The following is a 16,996-nucleotide window of genomic DNA, read 5'->3' as shown; positions in this document are numbered from 1 at the left end:
GAGAGTGATCACTTTTATCCAATACGGGAAGTACTTTTCTTCTGGCAAAATCGTTACCCATTATAAAGGTCACACCTTTTACTGGCAACATAGGACGTACCCCCACTCTGAATATTCCACTGATTAACTCAGAGCGTACTTTCACAAAGTGCAACGGCACTGGGACAAAACCCATTTCAATACCCTGAACTAACACACTGGAACCACAGTATGTATCTTCGGATAAGGGCAACACATCAGACAATATAAACGACTGCGCCGCACCAGTATATCTAAGGATTTTAACCGGACGCTGACACGCTTCGTCATTCGCTAGGGACACAAACCCCTCAAATGAACGGTTCATAACTGCGGTCGGGGACTGGGACTCTCAAACTACAGTTTGTCAGAGGTTAATAACTCTGTTATTGGTAATGGTGAGAAGTTAGCATGTTTTGTTGTAGCCTCTGTTATTGGTAATGGTGAGAGGTTAGCATGTTTTGTTGTAGCCTCTGTTATTGGTAATGGTGAGAGGTTAGCATGTTGTCACGTTCCTGACCCGTTTTCCCTTGTTTTGTATTTAGTTAGTATGGTCAGGGCGTGAGTTGGGGTGGGTTGTCTGTGTTTTTCTATGTTGGTATTTTGTGTTCGGCCTGGTATGATTCTCAATCAGAGGCAGCTGTCAATCGTTGTTCCTGATTGAGAATCATACTTAGGCAGCTGGGGTTTCACGTTTGCTTTGTGGGTTTTTGTTCCTGTGTTAGTGTTTTGCCACACGGGACTGTGACGGTATGTTCGTTTGTTGTTTTGTATTGGATATTGTTTTCGTGTTCATTAAATATCATGGAAACTTACCACTCTGCAAATTGGTCCTCCGATCCTTCTCGCTTCTCCTCGTCCGATGAGGAGGACGACTTAGACTGCCGTTACACATGTTTTGTTGTAGCCTCTGTAACTTTCTCACTCATTTGTATTAATCATGGCATCATCATTAATTTAGTAGTGTTTAGAAACATGCTATCTACTCACTCACAGAAGATTATTCCAGTCATCATCCACCATTCAGTTACTATTGGACACATTTATTATTGGGCAAAACATAACCCAAAACACAACCAAAACAAACTGCAAATGCAACCAATGAGTTTACAACCAAATACTCAACTTTTGACTACTTTAATACACTATGAGTGAATTGGTCAGAATACTTATGACTTATTCAAGTAGGGGGACTAGATACATAAAGTGCTTTCATTTCTAAATGGTGAAACAGATGTATTAAAATACCCTCAAATAAAAGGTGACATTATATACTGTCACCTCATTTGAAACATTTATCTGAAATCCAAAATGTTGGAGTAAAGAGCCACATTTAAAATGTTAGCTTCGCTGTCAGAATAGATATGGTGTGGACTGTTTGCTCAATACAATCTAAATCTGATACCTCACTCTGTCTTTTGACTGATACTGCTTTTTAAACTGGTCTGGTCAGTCTACTCTATTTATGCTATACATTATTCTCTTTATAAACAATACTTTGATAATTTGTCATTTATAATAATGATTCATTGATTTATGAATAGATATGGCAGGTATCAGGACAATGATATATCTGAAAATGTTGAAAAAATATACTGCCACTATTTTCACCACCAAAGAATAGCAGTGTGATTTTAATCGGATTGGACTCTTTGCAGGCTGTCAGGCTGTCTAGTCACAGAGGAAGGCTGTGCTTCTCTAGTCTCAGCTCTGAGGTCAAACCTTTCACACCTGAGAGAGCTGGACCTGAGCTACAATCACCCAGGAGACTCAGGAGTCAGACTGCTCTCTGCTGGACTGGAGGATCCATGCTGCAGACTGGAGAAACTCAAGTATGTAGAGGGTTTATGTCCATGTTCATATCAGACATGTTTGACCTATCAGGCTAGTTAAGACAAACATTCTCACCACCACTTGAACAAAGTTATATGCTGACTGTGTGGTGTGTTTGTGTGTGTCCAGTGTGTGTGTGTGTCTCCAGTGTTTGTCCAGTGTGTGTGTGTGTCCAGTGTGTGTATGTCTCCGCTGTGTGTGTGTGTGTCCAGTGTCTATGTGTCTCCAGTGGACACACACACACACTGGACACACACACACATTGGAGACACACACACACAGCAGAGACACACACACACTGGACACACACACACACACACACACACACACACAGACAAACATTTGCTAGAAGTTATGCTATATATCCGTGTGTGTGAGTTAAGGTGTATCACTCAATGACTGTCTGTTCTTCTGCTTACCTCTACAGTGTGGAACATGTTGGAGAGAACACAATGAAACCTGGGCTTAGAAAATGTGAGTGACTGCTGTGAAGAATATGACTAAGAATAAGTCTTAATTCAAGTTAAGTCAAAGACCACCATCATTACTTACTTGGTCACATTAAATATAAGCTGTAGTTCTACAGAAGCAGAAATCAGGGACACCAACGTTTACAAAGAGTTGTTTTGACTGTGTGTGTGTGTGTGTAATTAATGGGAATTAGTGTTTTATATTACCATACAGTATTACATATGATCATTCATCATGTCTCAAGTTACCTTAACTTCTCCTTTTGATACCTAGAAACATCTACATTAAATGAATTAATGAAAAGTCAGTTAACATTCTAATGTGAATGATGAGGATTTTTAAAATTGTGTCTGGTTTCATCCATCAGATGTCTGTGATCTCACACTGGACCTTAACACAGTAGACAGACTCCTCTCTCTGTCTGAGAAGAACAGAAAGGTGACATGTAGGACAGAGAAGCAGCCGTATCCTGATCACCCAGCGAGATTTGAGGACTGTGGACAGGTGCTGTGTAGAGAGGGTCTGACTGGGCGCTGTTACTGGGAGGTAGAGTGGAGTGGGAGTTGGGCTGATATAGGAGTGACATATAAAGGAATCAGCAGGAGAGGGTTTAATGACTGTCTGATTGGACACAATGACAAGTCCTGGAGTCTGTTCTGCTCTGACAACAGTTACTCTGCCTGTCACAATAATAATCACACTATCATAGACGTCCCCTCCTCCAGCTCCCACAGAGTAGGCGTGTATCTGGACTGGCCAGCCGGCACTCTTTCCTTCTATAGAGCCTCCTCTGACACACTGACCCACCTGATCACATTCACCTCCACGTTCACTGAGTCCCTCTATCCAGGGTTTAGGGTTAGGGGTGATGGCGACTCAGTGTCCCTCTGTCAGTGATACACACACACACACACTGTACACACACACACACACACACACTGTACACACACACACACTGTACACACACTGTACACACACACACACTGTACACACACACACACACACACACACTGTACAAACATACACACACACATACTGGACACACACACACACTGGACAAACATACACACACACATACTGGACAAACACACACATGCACGTCTTCCTATAATTGTGAGGACCTTGACCCAGAACCTCTTACAATTACACTGTTAAAATACAATGTGAAAAATAGTTGTCTTTTATGTTGAAAATAATAATAAATAAAATAATAAAACGTACTTGAAACAAGAAAAGGCATGTTAATTGTGAAAACAATTTTGTTATTGATTTTACATTGCCTCTGCCAGGTTGACGTTAACCTGCGACTGGTTGAAACATGAAACAAATATGAAAGGAAATACAAAACAATTAAAATTGAATTAAACAAATTGTACAACAGTGTTGTGATGCAGGGTCACTACAGCAACAGAGTGTTGTAATGCAGGGTCACTATAGCAACAGAGTGTTGTGATGCAGGGTCACTATAGCAACAGAGTGTTGTGATGCAGGGTCACTATAGCAACAGAGTGTTGTGATGGCCCGGTGGAATCTCTCCAGACCAGAGGACTGTCTTCTAGGAGAGGAACCCTGTGACATCATCAGAGAGGGAGATTCTAGACACGCACTCTCTCAGCCTGCTCTCTCTCTCTTCTCACTCTATGCCCTCTCTGCTCTCAATTCAATTCAATTGACTTTATTGACATGGCAAGTTCATTATTACTTACATTATCAAAGTATACATATAGAAAAAAAAAATATATATATACTGTATATATAAAATATATCAAATCAAATGTATTTATATAGCCCTTCGTACATCAGCTGATATCTCAAAGTGCTGTATAGAAATCCAGTCTAAAACCCCAAACAGCAAGCAATGCAGGTGTAGAAGCACGGTGGCTAGGAAAAACTCCCTAGAAAGGCCAAAACCTAGGAAGAAACCTAGAGAGGAACCAGGCAATGAGGGGTGGCCAGTCCTCTTTTGGCTGTGCCGGGTGGAGATTATAACAGAACATGGCCAGGATGTTCAAATGTTCATAAATGACCAGCATGGTCAAATAATAATAATCACAGTAGTTGTCGAGGGTGCAGCAAGTCAGCACCTCAGGAGTAAATGTCAGTTGGCTTTTCATAGCTGATCATTAAGAGTATCTCTACTGCTCCTGCGGTCTCTAGAGAGTTGAAAACAGCAGGTATGGGACATGTAGCACGTCCGGTGAACAGGTCAGGGTTCCATAGGCAGAACAGTTGAAACTGGAGCAGCAGCACGGCCAGGTGGACTGGGGACAGCAAGGAGTCATCATGCCAGGTCGTCCTGAGGCATGGTCCTAGGGCTCAGGTCCTCCGAGAGAGAGAAAGAGAGAATTAGAGAGAGCATACTTAAATTCACACAGGACACCGGATAAGACAGGAGAAGTACAAGGCCGAGTATAGCCCACAAAGATCTCCGCCACGGCACAACCCAATGGGGGCCGCCAACCCAGACAGGAAGATCACGTCAGTGACTCAACCCACTCAAGTGACGCACCCCTCCTAGGGACGGCATGAAAGAGCACCAATAAGCCAGTGACTCAGCCCCTGTAATAGGTTGAGGCAGAGAATCCCAGTGGAGAGAGGGGAACCGGCCAGGCAGAGACAGCAAGGGCGGTTCGTTGCTCCAGAGCCTTTCCGTTCACCTTCACACTCCTGGGCTAGACTACACTCAATCATATGACCCACTGAAGAGATAAGTCTTCAGTAAAGACTTTAAGGTTGAGACCGAGTCTGCGTCTCTCACATGGGTAGGCAGACCATTCTATAAAAATGGAGATCTATAGGAGAAAGCACTGCCTCCAGCTGTTTGCTTAGAAATTCTAGGGACAATTAGGAGGCCTGCGTCTTGTGACCGTAGCGTACGTGTAGGTATGTACGGCAGGACCAACTCGGAAAGATAGGTAGGAGCAAGCCCATGTAACGCTTTGTGGGTTAGCATTAAAACCTTGAAATCAGCCCATGCCTTAACAGGAAGCCAGTGTAGGGAGGCTAGCACTGCAGTAATATGATCAATTTTTTTGGTTCTAGTCAGGATTCTAGCAACCATATTTAGCACTAACTGAAGTTTATTTAGTGCTTTATCCGGGTAGCCGGAAAGTAGAGCATTGCAGTAGTCTAACCTAGAAGTAACAAAAGCATGGATACATTTTTCTGCATCATTTTCGGACAGAAAATTTCAGATTTTTGCAATGTTACATAGATGGAAAAAAGCTGTCCTTGAAACAGTCTTGATATGTTCGTCAAAAGAGAGATCAGGGTCCAGACTAACACCGAGGTCCTTCACAGTTTTATTTGAGACAACTTTACAACCATCAAGATTATTTGTCAGATTCACCAGAAGATCTCTTTGTTTCTTGGGACCTAGAACAAGCATCTCTGTTTTGTCCGAGTTTAAAAGTAGAAAGTTTTCAGCCATCCACTTCATTATGTCTGAAACACAGGCTTCCAGCAAGGGCAATTTTGGGGCTTCACCATGTTTCATTGAAATGTACAGCTGTGTGTCATCCGCATAGCAGTGAAGGTTAACATTATGTTTTCGAATGACATCCCCAAGAGGTAAAATATATAGTGAAAACAATAGTGGTCCTAAAACGGAACCTTGAGGAACACCGAAATGTACAGTTAATTTGTCAGAGGACAAACCATCCACAGAGACAAATTAATATCTTTCTGACAGATAAGATCTAAACCAGGCCAGAACTTGTCCGTGTAGACCAATTTGGTTTTCCAATCTCTCCAAAAGAATGTGGTGATCGATGGTATCAAAGGTAGCACGAAGGTCTAGTAGCACGAGGACAGATGCAGAGCTTCGGTCTGACGCCATTTAAAGGTAATTTACCACCTTCACAAGTGCAGTCTCAGTGCTATGATGGGGTCTAAAGCCAGACTGAAGCATTTCGTATACATTTTTTTTCTTCAGGAAGGCAGTGAGTTGCTTTTTTAATTTTTTTTTTAAGGCTAACGAAAAAAGTAGCGTTCCCCAAGAGAGGATGGCTTTCACTTCAGCAGTGATAAATTTATGAACTTCTTTGATGAAAAGATCTTGATCATTAGAAAGCAAATGAAGGACTCCTCTTTAAATCTGCCTATTCCTCCAAAGCTCAATTGTCCTGAGTCTGCACAACTCTGCCAGGACCTAGGATCAAGGGAGACACTCAAGTTTTTCAATACTATATCTAATTGACACAATCAAGAAAATAATCATGGCCTCTAAACCTTCAAGCTGCATACTGGACCCTATTCCAACTAAACTACTGAAATGTCTGCTTCCTGTGCTTGGCCCTGCTATGTTGAACCTAATAAATGTCTCTCTATCCATCAGACATGTACCAAACTCACTAAAAGTGGCAGTAATAAAGCCTCTCTTGAAAAAGCCAAATCTTGACCCAGAAAATATAAAAAACTATCGGCCTATATCGAATCTCCCATTCCTCTTAAAGATTTTAGAAAAAGCTGTTGCGCCGCAACTCACTGCCTTCCTGAAGACAAACACTATATACGAAACGCTTCTGTCTGGTTTTAGACCCCATCATAGCATTGAGACTGCACTTGTGAAGGTGGTAACCGACCTTTTAATGGCGTCAGACCGAGGTTCTGCATCTGTCATCGTGATCCTGGACCTTAGTGCTGCTTTGATACCATCGATCACCACATTCTTTTGGAGAGATTGGAAAACCAAATTGGTCTACATGGACAAGTTCGGGCCTGGTTAAGATCTTATCTGTCGGAAAGATATCAGTTTGTCTCTGTGGATGGTTTGTCCTCTGACAAATCAGCTGTACATTTCAGTGTTCCTCAAGGCTCCGTTTTAAGACCACTATTGTTTTCACTATATATTTTACCTCTTGGTGATGTCATTCGGAAACACAATGTTAACTATCACTGCTATGCGGACGATACACAGCTATACATTTTGATGAAACATGGTGAAGCTCCAAAATCGGCAGCAAATGTTCTACTTTTAAACTCGGACAAAACAGAGATGCTAGTTCTAGATCCCAAGAAACAAAGAGATCTTCTGTTGAATCTGACAATTAATCTTGATGGTTGTACAGTCGTCTCAAATGAAACTGTGAAGGACCTCGGCGTTACTCTGGACCCTGATCTCTCTTTTGATGAACATATCAAGACTGTTTCAAGGACAGCTTTCTTCCCTCCATGTAACATTGCAAAACAATTAATCCATGCTTTTGTCACTTCTAGGTTAGACTACTGCAATGCTTTACTTTGCGGCTACCCAGATAAAGCACTAAATAAACTTCAGTTAGTGCTAAACAAGGCTGCTAGAATCTTGACTAGAACCAAAAACAATTATCATATTACTCCAGTGCTAGCCTCGACACTGGCTTCCTGTTAATGCATGGGCTGATTTCAAGGATTTACTGCTAACCTACAAAGCATTACATTGGCATGCTCCTACCTATCTTCCGATTTGGTCCTGCTGTTCATACCTACACGTACACTACGGTCACAAGACGCAGGCCTCCTTACTGTCCCTAGAATTTCTAAGCAAACAGCTGGAGGCAGTGCTTTCTCCTATAGAGCTAAATTTTTATGGAATGGTCTGCCTATCCATGTGAGAGACGCAGACTCGGTCTCAACCTTTAAGTCTTTATTGAAGACTCATCTCTTCAGTAGGTCCTCTGATTGAGGACCTGGACGGTTCCCCTCTCTCCACTGGGATTCTCTGCCTCTAACCCTATGATGGGGGCTGAGTCACTGGCCTACTGGTGTTCTTCCATGCCATCCCTAGGAGGGGTGCTTCACTTGAGTGGGTTGAGTCACTGGCGTGATCTTCCTGTCTGGGTTGGCGCCCCCCCTTGAGTTTGTGCCATGGGGGAGATCTTTGTGGGCTATACTCGGACTTGTCGCAGGATGGTAAGTTGGTGGTTGAAGATATCCTCTAGTGGTGTGTGGGCGTTGCTTTGGCAAAATGGGTGGGGTTATGTCCTGCCTGTTTGGCCCTGTCCGGGGGTATCGTCAGATGGGGCAGCAGTGTCTCCCGACCCCTCCTGTCTCCCAATCCCCTCCCTCGTCCTCTCCCAACCTCCTCCCTCTCCCAGCCCCCAGTCTTTTCCTTATTGATTCTCCTGCGTATTCTGTGGTGCTGGGCCTACCCTGGTTAGCTTGTCATAACCCCACTGTTTCTTGGCCACAGAGGGCTCTCACGGGGTGGTCGCGAGAGTGCTCAGGTAGGTGTTTAGGGGTTTCCGTTGGTGCTACTACGGTGGAAAGTCCAGACCAGGTCTCCACCGTGCGCATTCCCCCAGAATATGCCGATTTGGCTCTGTAAAAAGAAAGCGACTCATCGACTTGGGGATTGTGCGATAGATCTCCTGGTAGACGCTGCACTTCCCAGTAGTCACAGGTATCCCCTGTCGCAAGCGGAGACGGTGGCTATGGAGACATATGTTTCCGAATCCCTGCGTCAGGTGTACATTCAGCCCTCCATTTCACCCATCTCCTCGAGTTTCTTTTTTGTGAAGAAGGATGGAGGTTTGCGCCCGTGCATTGATTATCGAGGTCTCAATTAAATCACAGTGAGGTATAGTTACCCGCTACCTCTTATCGCTAGGGCGATTGAGTCAATGCACGGGGTGCGCTTCTTCACTAAACTGGATCTCAGGAGCGCGTACAATCTGGTGCGTATTCGGAAGGGAGACGAGTGGAAGACGGCATTTAGTACCAACTCAGGGCATTATGAATACCTCGTTATGACGTATGGGTTGATGAATGCTCCGTCTTCCAATCATTTGTAGACAAGATTTTCAGAGACCTGCACGGGCAGGGTGTAGTGGTGTATATCGATGACATTCTGATATACTCCGCTACACGCGCCGAGCATGTGTCCCTGGTGCGCAAAGCGCTTGGTCGCCTGTTGGGAGCATGACCTGTACGTCAAGGCTGAGAAATGCCTGTTCTTCCAACAGTCCTTCTCCTTCCTAGGGCATCGAATTTCCACGTCAGGAGTGGAGATGGAGAGTGACCGCATTGCAGCCGTGTGTAATTGGCCGACTCCCACCACGGTAAAGGAGGTGCAGTGATTTTTAGGGTTTACCAACTACTACCGGAGGTTTATCCGGGGTTTTGGTCAGGTTGCTGCTCCCATTACTTCACTGCTAAAGGGGGGCCCGGTGCGCTTGCAGTGGTCAGCTGAGGCAAACCGGGCTTTTAGGGACCTGAAGGCTCTGTTTATCTCGGTTCCTGTGTTGGCTCATCCGGATTCCTCTTTGCCGTTCATAGTGGAGGTGGATGAATCCGAAGCTGGGATAGGAGCAGTGCTTTCTCAGAGCTCGGGTACTGAAGCTCCGCCCCTGTGCCTTCTTTTCGAAGAAGCTCAGCCCGGCGGTGCGAAACTATGATGTTGGGGACCGGGAGCTGTTGGCTGTCGTCAGTGCCTTGAAGGCGTGGAGACATTGGCTTGAGGGAGCTAAACACCCTTTTCTCATCTGGACTGACCATCGCAATCTGGAGTACATCCGGGAGGCGAGGAGAATCCCGTTTTGCGTTTACCCTCTCTTACAGACCAGGCTCCCAGAACGTTAAGGCAGACGCACTGTCCCGGCTGTATGACACAGAGGAGCGGTCCATGTATCCCACTCCCATCTTCTTGTTTGGTGTCGCCGGTAGTGTGGGAGCTGAACGCGGACATTGAGCGGGCGTCACGTGCAGAGCCCTCTCCCCCTCAGTGTCCAGCTGGGCGTCTGTACGTTCCGTCTGCTGTCCGCGACCGACTGATCTATTGGGCCCTTACGTCACCCTCCTCTGGTCATCCTGGGATAGGTCGGACGGTGCGCTGTCTTGATGGGAGGTACTGGCTGGAGCTGCGCGTCGGGGGGGGGGGGGGGTACTGTCACGACTTCTGCCGAAGTCGAGGCCTCTCCTTGTTCGGGCGGTGCTCGGCGCTCGACGTCACCGGTCTTCTATCCATCATTGATCCATTTTTCATTTTCCATTGGTTTTGTCTTGTCTTCCTACACACCTGGTTTCAATTCCATTCATTACCTGTTGTGTATTTAACCCTCTGTTTCCCCTCATGTCTTTGTCAGAGATTGTTTGTTATTCAGATTTCGTGTTTGTATTGGTGCGCGACGGGTTTTCGTACCCACTTTGTTTTATTTTTATTCATAGTTTTGGAGTTATGTTTCGTTTACAGTCATTAAACAACTCCATTTCATTAAGTTTGATTCTCCTGTGCCTGACTTCCCTGCCACCTATACACATGACTCTGACAGACATGGTAGGATAGTTTTGTGTTGTTAAAAATAATGATGAGATAAATGGCAGAGGAAACCGCTTTAAGAGCAAATATTGATATAAACCATCACATCAAAGTAAACTTGGAGTGATATGTTTTGTAGTCTTTCCACTACAACAAGCATGCAGTTTATTAGACTACAGATTAAATTAATTAGGATGAACTTTACAGGATGGTGAATGTGCAAAGATTGATGCTCCTTTCCAATAAATATTGAGGGTCTTATTCTGGTGACATGATGATTGATGCTTGTCTGCCGTTTGACAAATACAAATAGTTTCGCTCTTATTCATAATAATCTCATAATTTAGATAGCCTACCCCGACTGTATGTGTGAGCTGTTGGCTAGAGCGCATCTGCCAAGACCAGAGTGGGCACATTTGCTATATAATGCAACAGTTTGTGACAAAAGCATAAGTAGAATTGAAAATGCGATGGAAACCCATTTAACTTCTCTAGGATAGGGGGCAGCATTTTCACGTTTGGATTAAAAGCGTGCCCAGAGTAAACTGCCTCCTACTCAGTCCCATGTGCTAATATATGCATATTATTATTAGTATTGGAAAGAAAACACTGAAGTTTTTAAAACTGTTTGAATCATGTCTGTGACTATAACAGAACTTATTTGGCAGGCAAAACCCCGAGGACAAACCGTTCAGATTTTTGTTGTTATTGTGGTCACTCTCTTTTCAATGGGATTTCATTGGGAATCCAGATTTCTAAGGAACCTTCCTGCAGTTCCTATCGCTCCCACTGGATGTCAACAGTCTTTAGAAATTGGTTGAGGTTTTTCCTTTGAGAAATGAAGAAGTAGCCATGTTCAGAATGAGGCTCCAGTGAGGTGTACTGTTTGTTAGAGGCGCATGCTACACATTGTTTTCCTCCGGTATTGAACACAGATCATCCCGTCTTCAATTTTATTGATTATTTACGTAAAAAAATACCTAAAGTTATATCACAAAAGTAGTTTGAAATGTTTGGACAAAGCTTACAGGTAACTTTTGAGATATTTTGTAGTCACGTTGTGCAAGTTGGAACCGCCGTTTTTCTGGATCAAACGCGCCAAATAAATTGACATTTTGGATATATATCGACGGAATTAATTGAACAAATGGACCATTTGTGATGTTTATGGAACATATTGGAGTGCTAACAGAAGAAGCTCGTCAAAGGTAAGGCATGAATTATATCTTTATTTCTGCATTTTGTGTCGTGCCGGGAGGATTCAAATATGATGGTCTCTGTTAGCTGGGGTGCTATCCTCAGATAATAGCATTGTTTGCTTTCGCCGTAAAGCATTTTTGAAATCTGACATGTTGGCTGGATTCACAACAAGTGTAGCTTTAATTTGGTATTGTCACGTTCTGACCATAGTTCTTTTGTATTTTCTTTGTTTTAGTGTGGTCAGGGCGTGAGTTGGGTGGGTAATCTATGTTTTATATTTCTGTGTTGGTTTTCTGTGTTTGGCCTGATATGGTTCTCAATCAGAGGCAACTGTCAATCGTTGTCCCTGATTGGGAACCATATTTAGGTAGCCTGTTTTCTGTTGGGTTTTGTGGGTGATTGTTTTCAGTCTTTGTGTGTCTGCACCAGATAGAACTGTTTCGGTTTTCACTTTTGTTGTTTTGTAATTTGTAGTGTTCAGTTTTTTGTTTATTATTAAATTAAGATGAACACTAACCACGCTGCGCTTTGGTCCTCTCCTTCTTCCACCGACGAAAGCCGTTACAGAACCACCCACCAAAAAAGGACCAAGCAGCGTGGTAACAGGCAGCAGGAGCAGCGCTATAAGGAGGAATGGACATGGGAGGACATTCTGGACGGCAAGGGTTGCTACACATGGGAGGAGATCCTGGCTGGAAGGGATCGCCTCCCATGGGAACAGGTGGAGGCAGCCAGGAGAGCGGAGGCAGCAGCTAAAGGGAACCGGCGTTACGAGGGACCACGGCTGGCAAGGAAGCCCGAGAGGCAGCCCCAAAAATGTATGGGGGGGGGGGGGCACACGGGGAGTGGTGTTAAAACTTCTTATGGCTGCAGTCCCGGTAACGGGACCGATATGACAACAGCCAGTCCAAGTGCAGGGCGCCAAATTCAAAAACCAGAGATCTCATAATTAAAATTCCTCAGACATTCATGTGTCTTATATCATTTTAAAGGTAATCTTGTTGTTAATCCCACCAAAGTGTCTGATTTCAAATAGGCTTTTCAGCGAAAGCACTACAAACGATTATGTTAGGTCACCACAAAACCACAATAAGCATAGCCATTTTTCCCAGCTAAATATAGCTTCACAAAAACCAGAATAGAGATAAAATTAATCACCAACCTTCGATTATTTTCATCAGATGACACTCATAGGACTTCATGTTACACAATACATGCATGTTTTGTTTGATTAAATTCATATTTATATTAAAAAATCTGAGTTTACATTGAGGCGACTAGATTGACTAAATGCAAAATTATCAAGTGACTTTGCATAGCCCATCGTTTCAACATAAATTCTCATCATAAATATAGATGATAATACAAGTTATACACATTGAATTATAGATATACCTCTCCTTAATGCAACCGCTATGTCAGATTTTCAAAAAAACTTTACGGAAATATAAACCATGCAATAATCTGAGACGGCGCTCAGGTGATTAGCCAAATTAGCTAAGGGGTCAACATCCCACAGCTGGTTGGACTGGAGAATGTTACGGTGCTGGTGGAAAGCTATGGCTGGCAACAACACCTGACTCCGTACTTCAGGCCGCTGCCACAGATCAAGCAGTACCAGCACTTCAGGTGAATATTATTTTCATTGCATTGTATGAGGTTATTCTTCTTATCTAAACTTGGGAGGTGAATTGATGTTGTGCAAGGTTGTAATGTCTTCAATTTGTTTTTGTTATTTCCTGTTTTACAGCTTCGATGCTCTGGAGCCTGGTGTTGTTGTCGCCAAGGAACGTTCAGGACCAGTCGAACAGGTTTCAGCTCCTGCGCAACGCTGATATCCTTCCTCCCATATATGGTCTGCCTGTACAAGCACCACCTGGACTGGACACAGCTAGAGAAACGTATCTTTTTGAGAAGATCAGGGAGTTTTGCAATGAAGAGGCAATGGACATCACATGCCCTGCACCAATGTCAAGGGCAGGACAGAAACAAGCTCTCCAAATATAGATTCCCTTGATCATGCGTGGTTCGGACGGACCAGTCATCAGTATTATCTGCAGTGCCTCTATTCCAATGATTCTCTCCTAACACACACGCCATACGTTGCTGCTACTATTTTTTTTATCCTGCTGGTCAGCCATTTTACCCCTGATTGTATGCATATAACTACCTCATCTATTTCTGATATTGCTACTATGCAAGTGGAAGAATATTTTGAAGATAAATACACAACGCAGAGGATGAGAGGTCAATAGAGTACTAGCGATGAATGGAAATAGGGGCTATTCTGTAGGAATTTCCGTCCGGGGACTCATAGCTACATGGCAAGTTCTAATTGGTCCAAATTGTTTATACATTGAAACTGAAATAGGATACTTTTTATTTGGCCATTGGCCCAGGTTTAGTGCAAGGAATTCTAATTGGTCAACCACAGAGCTGAGTTGTAAAACTACATCCTTCCTCACCATCTTAAATAAGCATGCTCCTTTCAAAAAATGTTGAACTAAGAACAGATATAGTCCTTGGTTCACTCCAGACTTGACTGCCCTTGACCAGCACAAAAACATCCTGTGGCGCGTTGCACTAGATTTGAATAGACCCACCGATATGCACATTTTCAGGGAAGTCAGGAACCAATATACACAGTCAGTTAGGAAAGCAAAAGCTAGCTTTTTCAAACAGAAATGTGCATCCTGCAGCACTAATTCCAAAAGGTTTTGGGACACTGTAAAGTCCATGGAGAAAACGAGCAACGCCTCTCAGCTGCACTGGGGCTAGGAAACACTGTCACCACTGATAAATCCACCATAATTGAGAATTTCAATAAGCATTTCTCTACGGCTGGCCACGCTTTCCACCTGGCTACCCCAACCCCGGCCAACAGCTCTAGACCCCCCGCAGCAACTGGCCCAAGCCCCCCCCCGCTTCTCCTTCACCAAAATCCAGACAGCTGATGTTCTGAAAGAGCTGTAGTATCTGGATCCTTACAAATCAGCTGGGCTAGACAATCTGGACCCTCTCTTCCTAAAATGATCAGCCGCCATTGTCGCAACCCCTATTACTAGTCTGTTCAACCTCTCTTTTGTATCGTCTAAGATTCCTAAAGATTGGGGGGAGACACTATAGATTAAAACTGTTACAGACCTATATCCATCCTGCACTAACTTTCTAAAGCCAAGTGAACAAACAGATCATCGACCATCTCAAATCCCACCGTACCTTCTCCGCTATGCAATCCAGTTTCCAAGCTGGTCACGGGTGCACCTCAGCCACGCCAAGGTCCTAAACGATATCATAACCACCATCGGTAAAATACAGTACTGTGCAACCGTCTTCATCGACCTGGCCAAGGCTTTCGACTGTCAATCACCGTATTCTTATCGGCAGACTCAACAGCCTTGGTTTCTCTAATGACTGCCTTGCCTGGTTCACTAACTACTTCTCAGATAGAGTTCAGTGTGTCAAATCGGCGGGCCTGTTGTCCGGACCTCTGTCAGTCTCTGTGGGGGTGCCACAGGGTTCAATTCTCAGGCCGACTCTTTTCTCTGTATACATCAATGATGTCGCTCTTGCTGCTGGTGATTCTTTGATCCACCTCTACGCAGACGACACCATTCTGTATACATCTGGCCCTTGTTTGGACACTGAGTTAACAAACCTTCAAACGAGCTTCAATGCCATACAACACTACATCCGTGGCCTCCAACTGCTCTTAAATGCTAGTAAAACTAAATGCATGCTCTTCAACCGATTGCTGCCCACACCCGCCCGCCCGCCCGTCTAGCATCACAACTCTTGACGGTTCTGCCTTAGAATATGTGGACAACTACAAATACCTAGGTGTCTGGCTAGACTGTAAACTCTCCTTCCAGTCTCATTTTAAGCATCTACAATCCAAAATTAAATCTCGAATCGTCTTCCTAATTCGCAACAAAGCATCCTTCACTCATGCTGCCAAACATACCCTCGTAAAACTTACTATCCTGCCGATCCTTGACTTCAGCATGTCATTTACAAAATAGCCTTCAACACTCTACTCAGCAAATTGGATGCAGTCTATCACAGTGCCATCAGTTTTGTCACCAAAGCCCCATATACTACCCACCATTGAGACGTGTATGCTCTTGATGGCTGGTCCTCACTACATATTCGTCGCTAAACCCACTGGCTCCAGGTCATCTAAGTTTTTGCCAGGTAAAGCTCCGCCTTATCTCAGCTCACTGGTCACAATAGCAACACCCACCCGTAGCACGCGCTCCAGCAGGTATATTTCACTGGTCATTCCCAAAGCCAACACTTCCTTTGGCCGCCTTTCTCCAGTTCTCTGCTGCCAATGACTGGAACTAATTGCAAAAATCACTAAAGTTAGAGTCTTACAGTTGAAGTCGGGAGTTTACATACACCTTAGCCAAGTACATTTAAACTCAGTTTTTCACAATTCCTGACATTTAATCCTAGTAAAAATTCCCTTTCTTAGGTCAGTTACGATCACCACTTTATTTTAAGAATGTGAAATGTCAGAATAATAGTAGAGAATTATTTCTTTCAGGTTTTATTTCTTTCATCGCATTCCCAGTGGGTAAGAAGTTTACATACACTCAATTAGTATTTGGTAGCATTGCCTTTAAATTGTTTAACTTGGGTCAAACGTTTTGGGTAGCCTTCCACAAGCTTCCCACAATAAGTTGGGTGAATGTTGGCCCATTCCTCCTGACAGAACTGGTGTAACTGAGTCAGGTTTCTATGCCTCCTTGCTCGCACACGCTTTTTCAGTTCTGCCCACAAATTTTCTATGGGATTGAGGTCAGGGATTTGTGATAGCCACTCCAATACCTTGACTTTGCTATCCTTAAACCATTTTGCCACAACTTTGGAAGTATGCTTGGGGTCATTGTCCATTTGGAAGACCCATTTGCGACCAAGCTTTAACTTCCTGACGGATGTCTTGAGATGTTGCTTCAATATATCCATATAATTTTCCTCCCTCATGATGCCATCTATTTTGTTAAGCGCACCAGTTCCTCCTGCAGCAAAGCACCCCCACAACATGATGCTGCCACCCCCATGCTTCATGGTTGGGATGGTGTTCTTCGGCTTGCAATCTTTGTCCCCATGTGCAGTTGCAGATGCAAAAGCTTTTTTTTTGCGGTTTTGGAGCAGTGGCTTCTTCCTTGCTGAGCGGCCTTTCAGGTTATGTCGATATAGGACTCATTTTACTGTGGATATAGATACTTTTGT

At 43.9% G+C, this 16,996-nt stretch overlaps 1 protein-coding gene across 3 annotated transcripts in view; it reads left to right on the top strand.

Annotated features, from left to right (window-relative positions):
- LOC139570630 (NLR family CARD domain-containing protein 3-like) overlaps positions 1 to 3,579 on the top strand; it is a 68,647-nt gene extending 65,068 nt beyond the window's left edge. For 2 of the 3 annotated variants that reach the window (XM_071392662.1, XM_071392661.1), the window contains 2 exons: positions 2,279 to 2,325; positions 2,690 to 3,532. In XM_071392662.1, the coding sequence (XP_071248763.1) occupies positions 2,279 to 2,325; positions 2,690 to 3,219 (577 nt within the window). In that variant the 3' untranslated portion in view covers positions 3,220 to 3,532. Of the gene's footprint in view, positions 1 to 2,278; positions 2,326 to 2,689 lie in introns of all 3 variants that reach the window. The other variant, XM_071392664.1, reaches the window with a different exon arrangement.
- Positions 3,580 to 16,996: the final 13,417 nt, after the last annotated feature.

The sequence above is a fragment of the Salvelinus alpinus genome, chromosome 3 (genome assembly GCF_045679555.1).
Source record: "Salvelinus alpinus chromosome 3, SLU_Salpinus.1, whole genome shotgun sequence".
Taxonomy (NCBI): Eukaryota; Metazoa; Chordata; class Actinopteri; order Salmoniformes; family Salmonidae; genus Salvelinus; species Salvelinus alpinus.
Note: the sequence above shows the minus strand (reverse complement) of the source record. Positions and strands in the feature narration are given on the sequence as shown.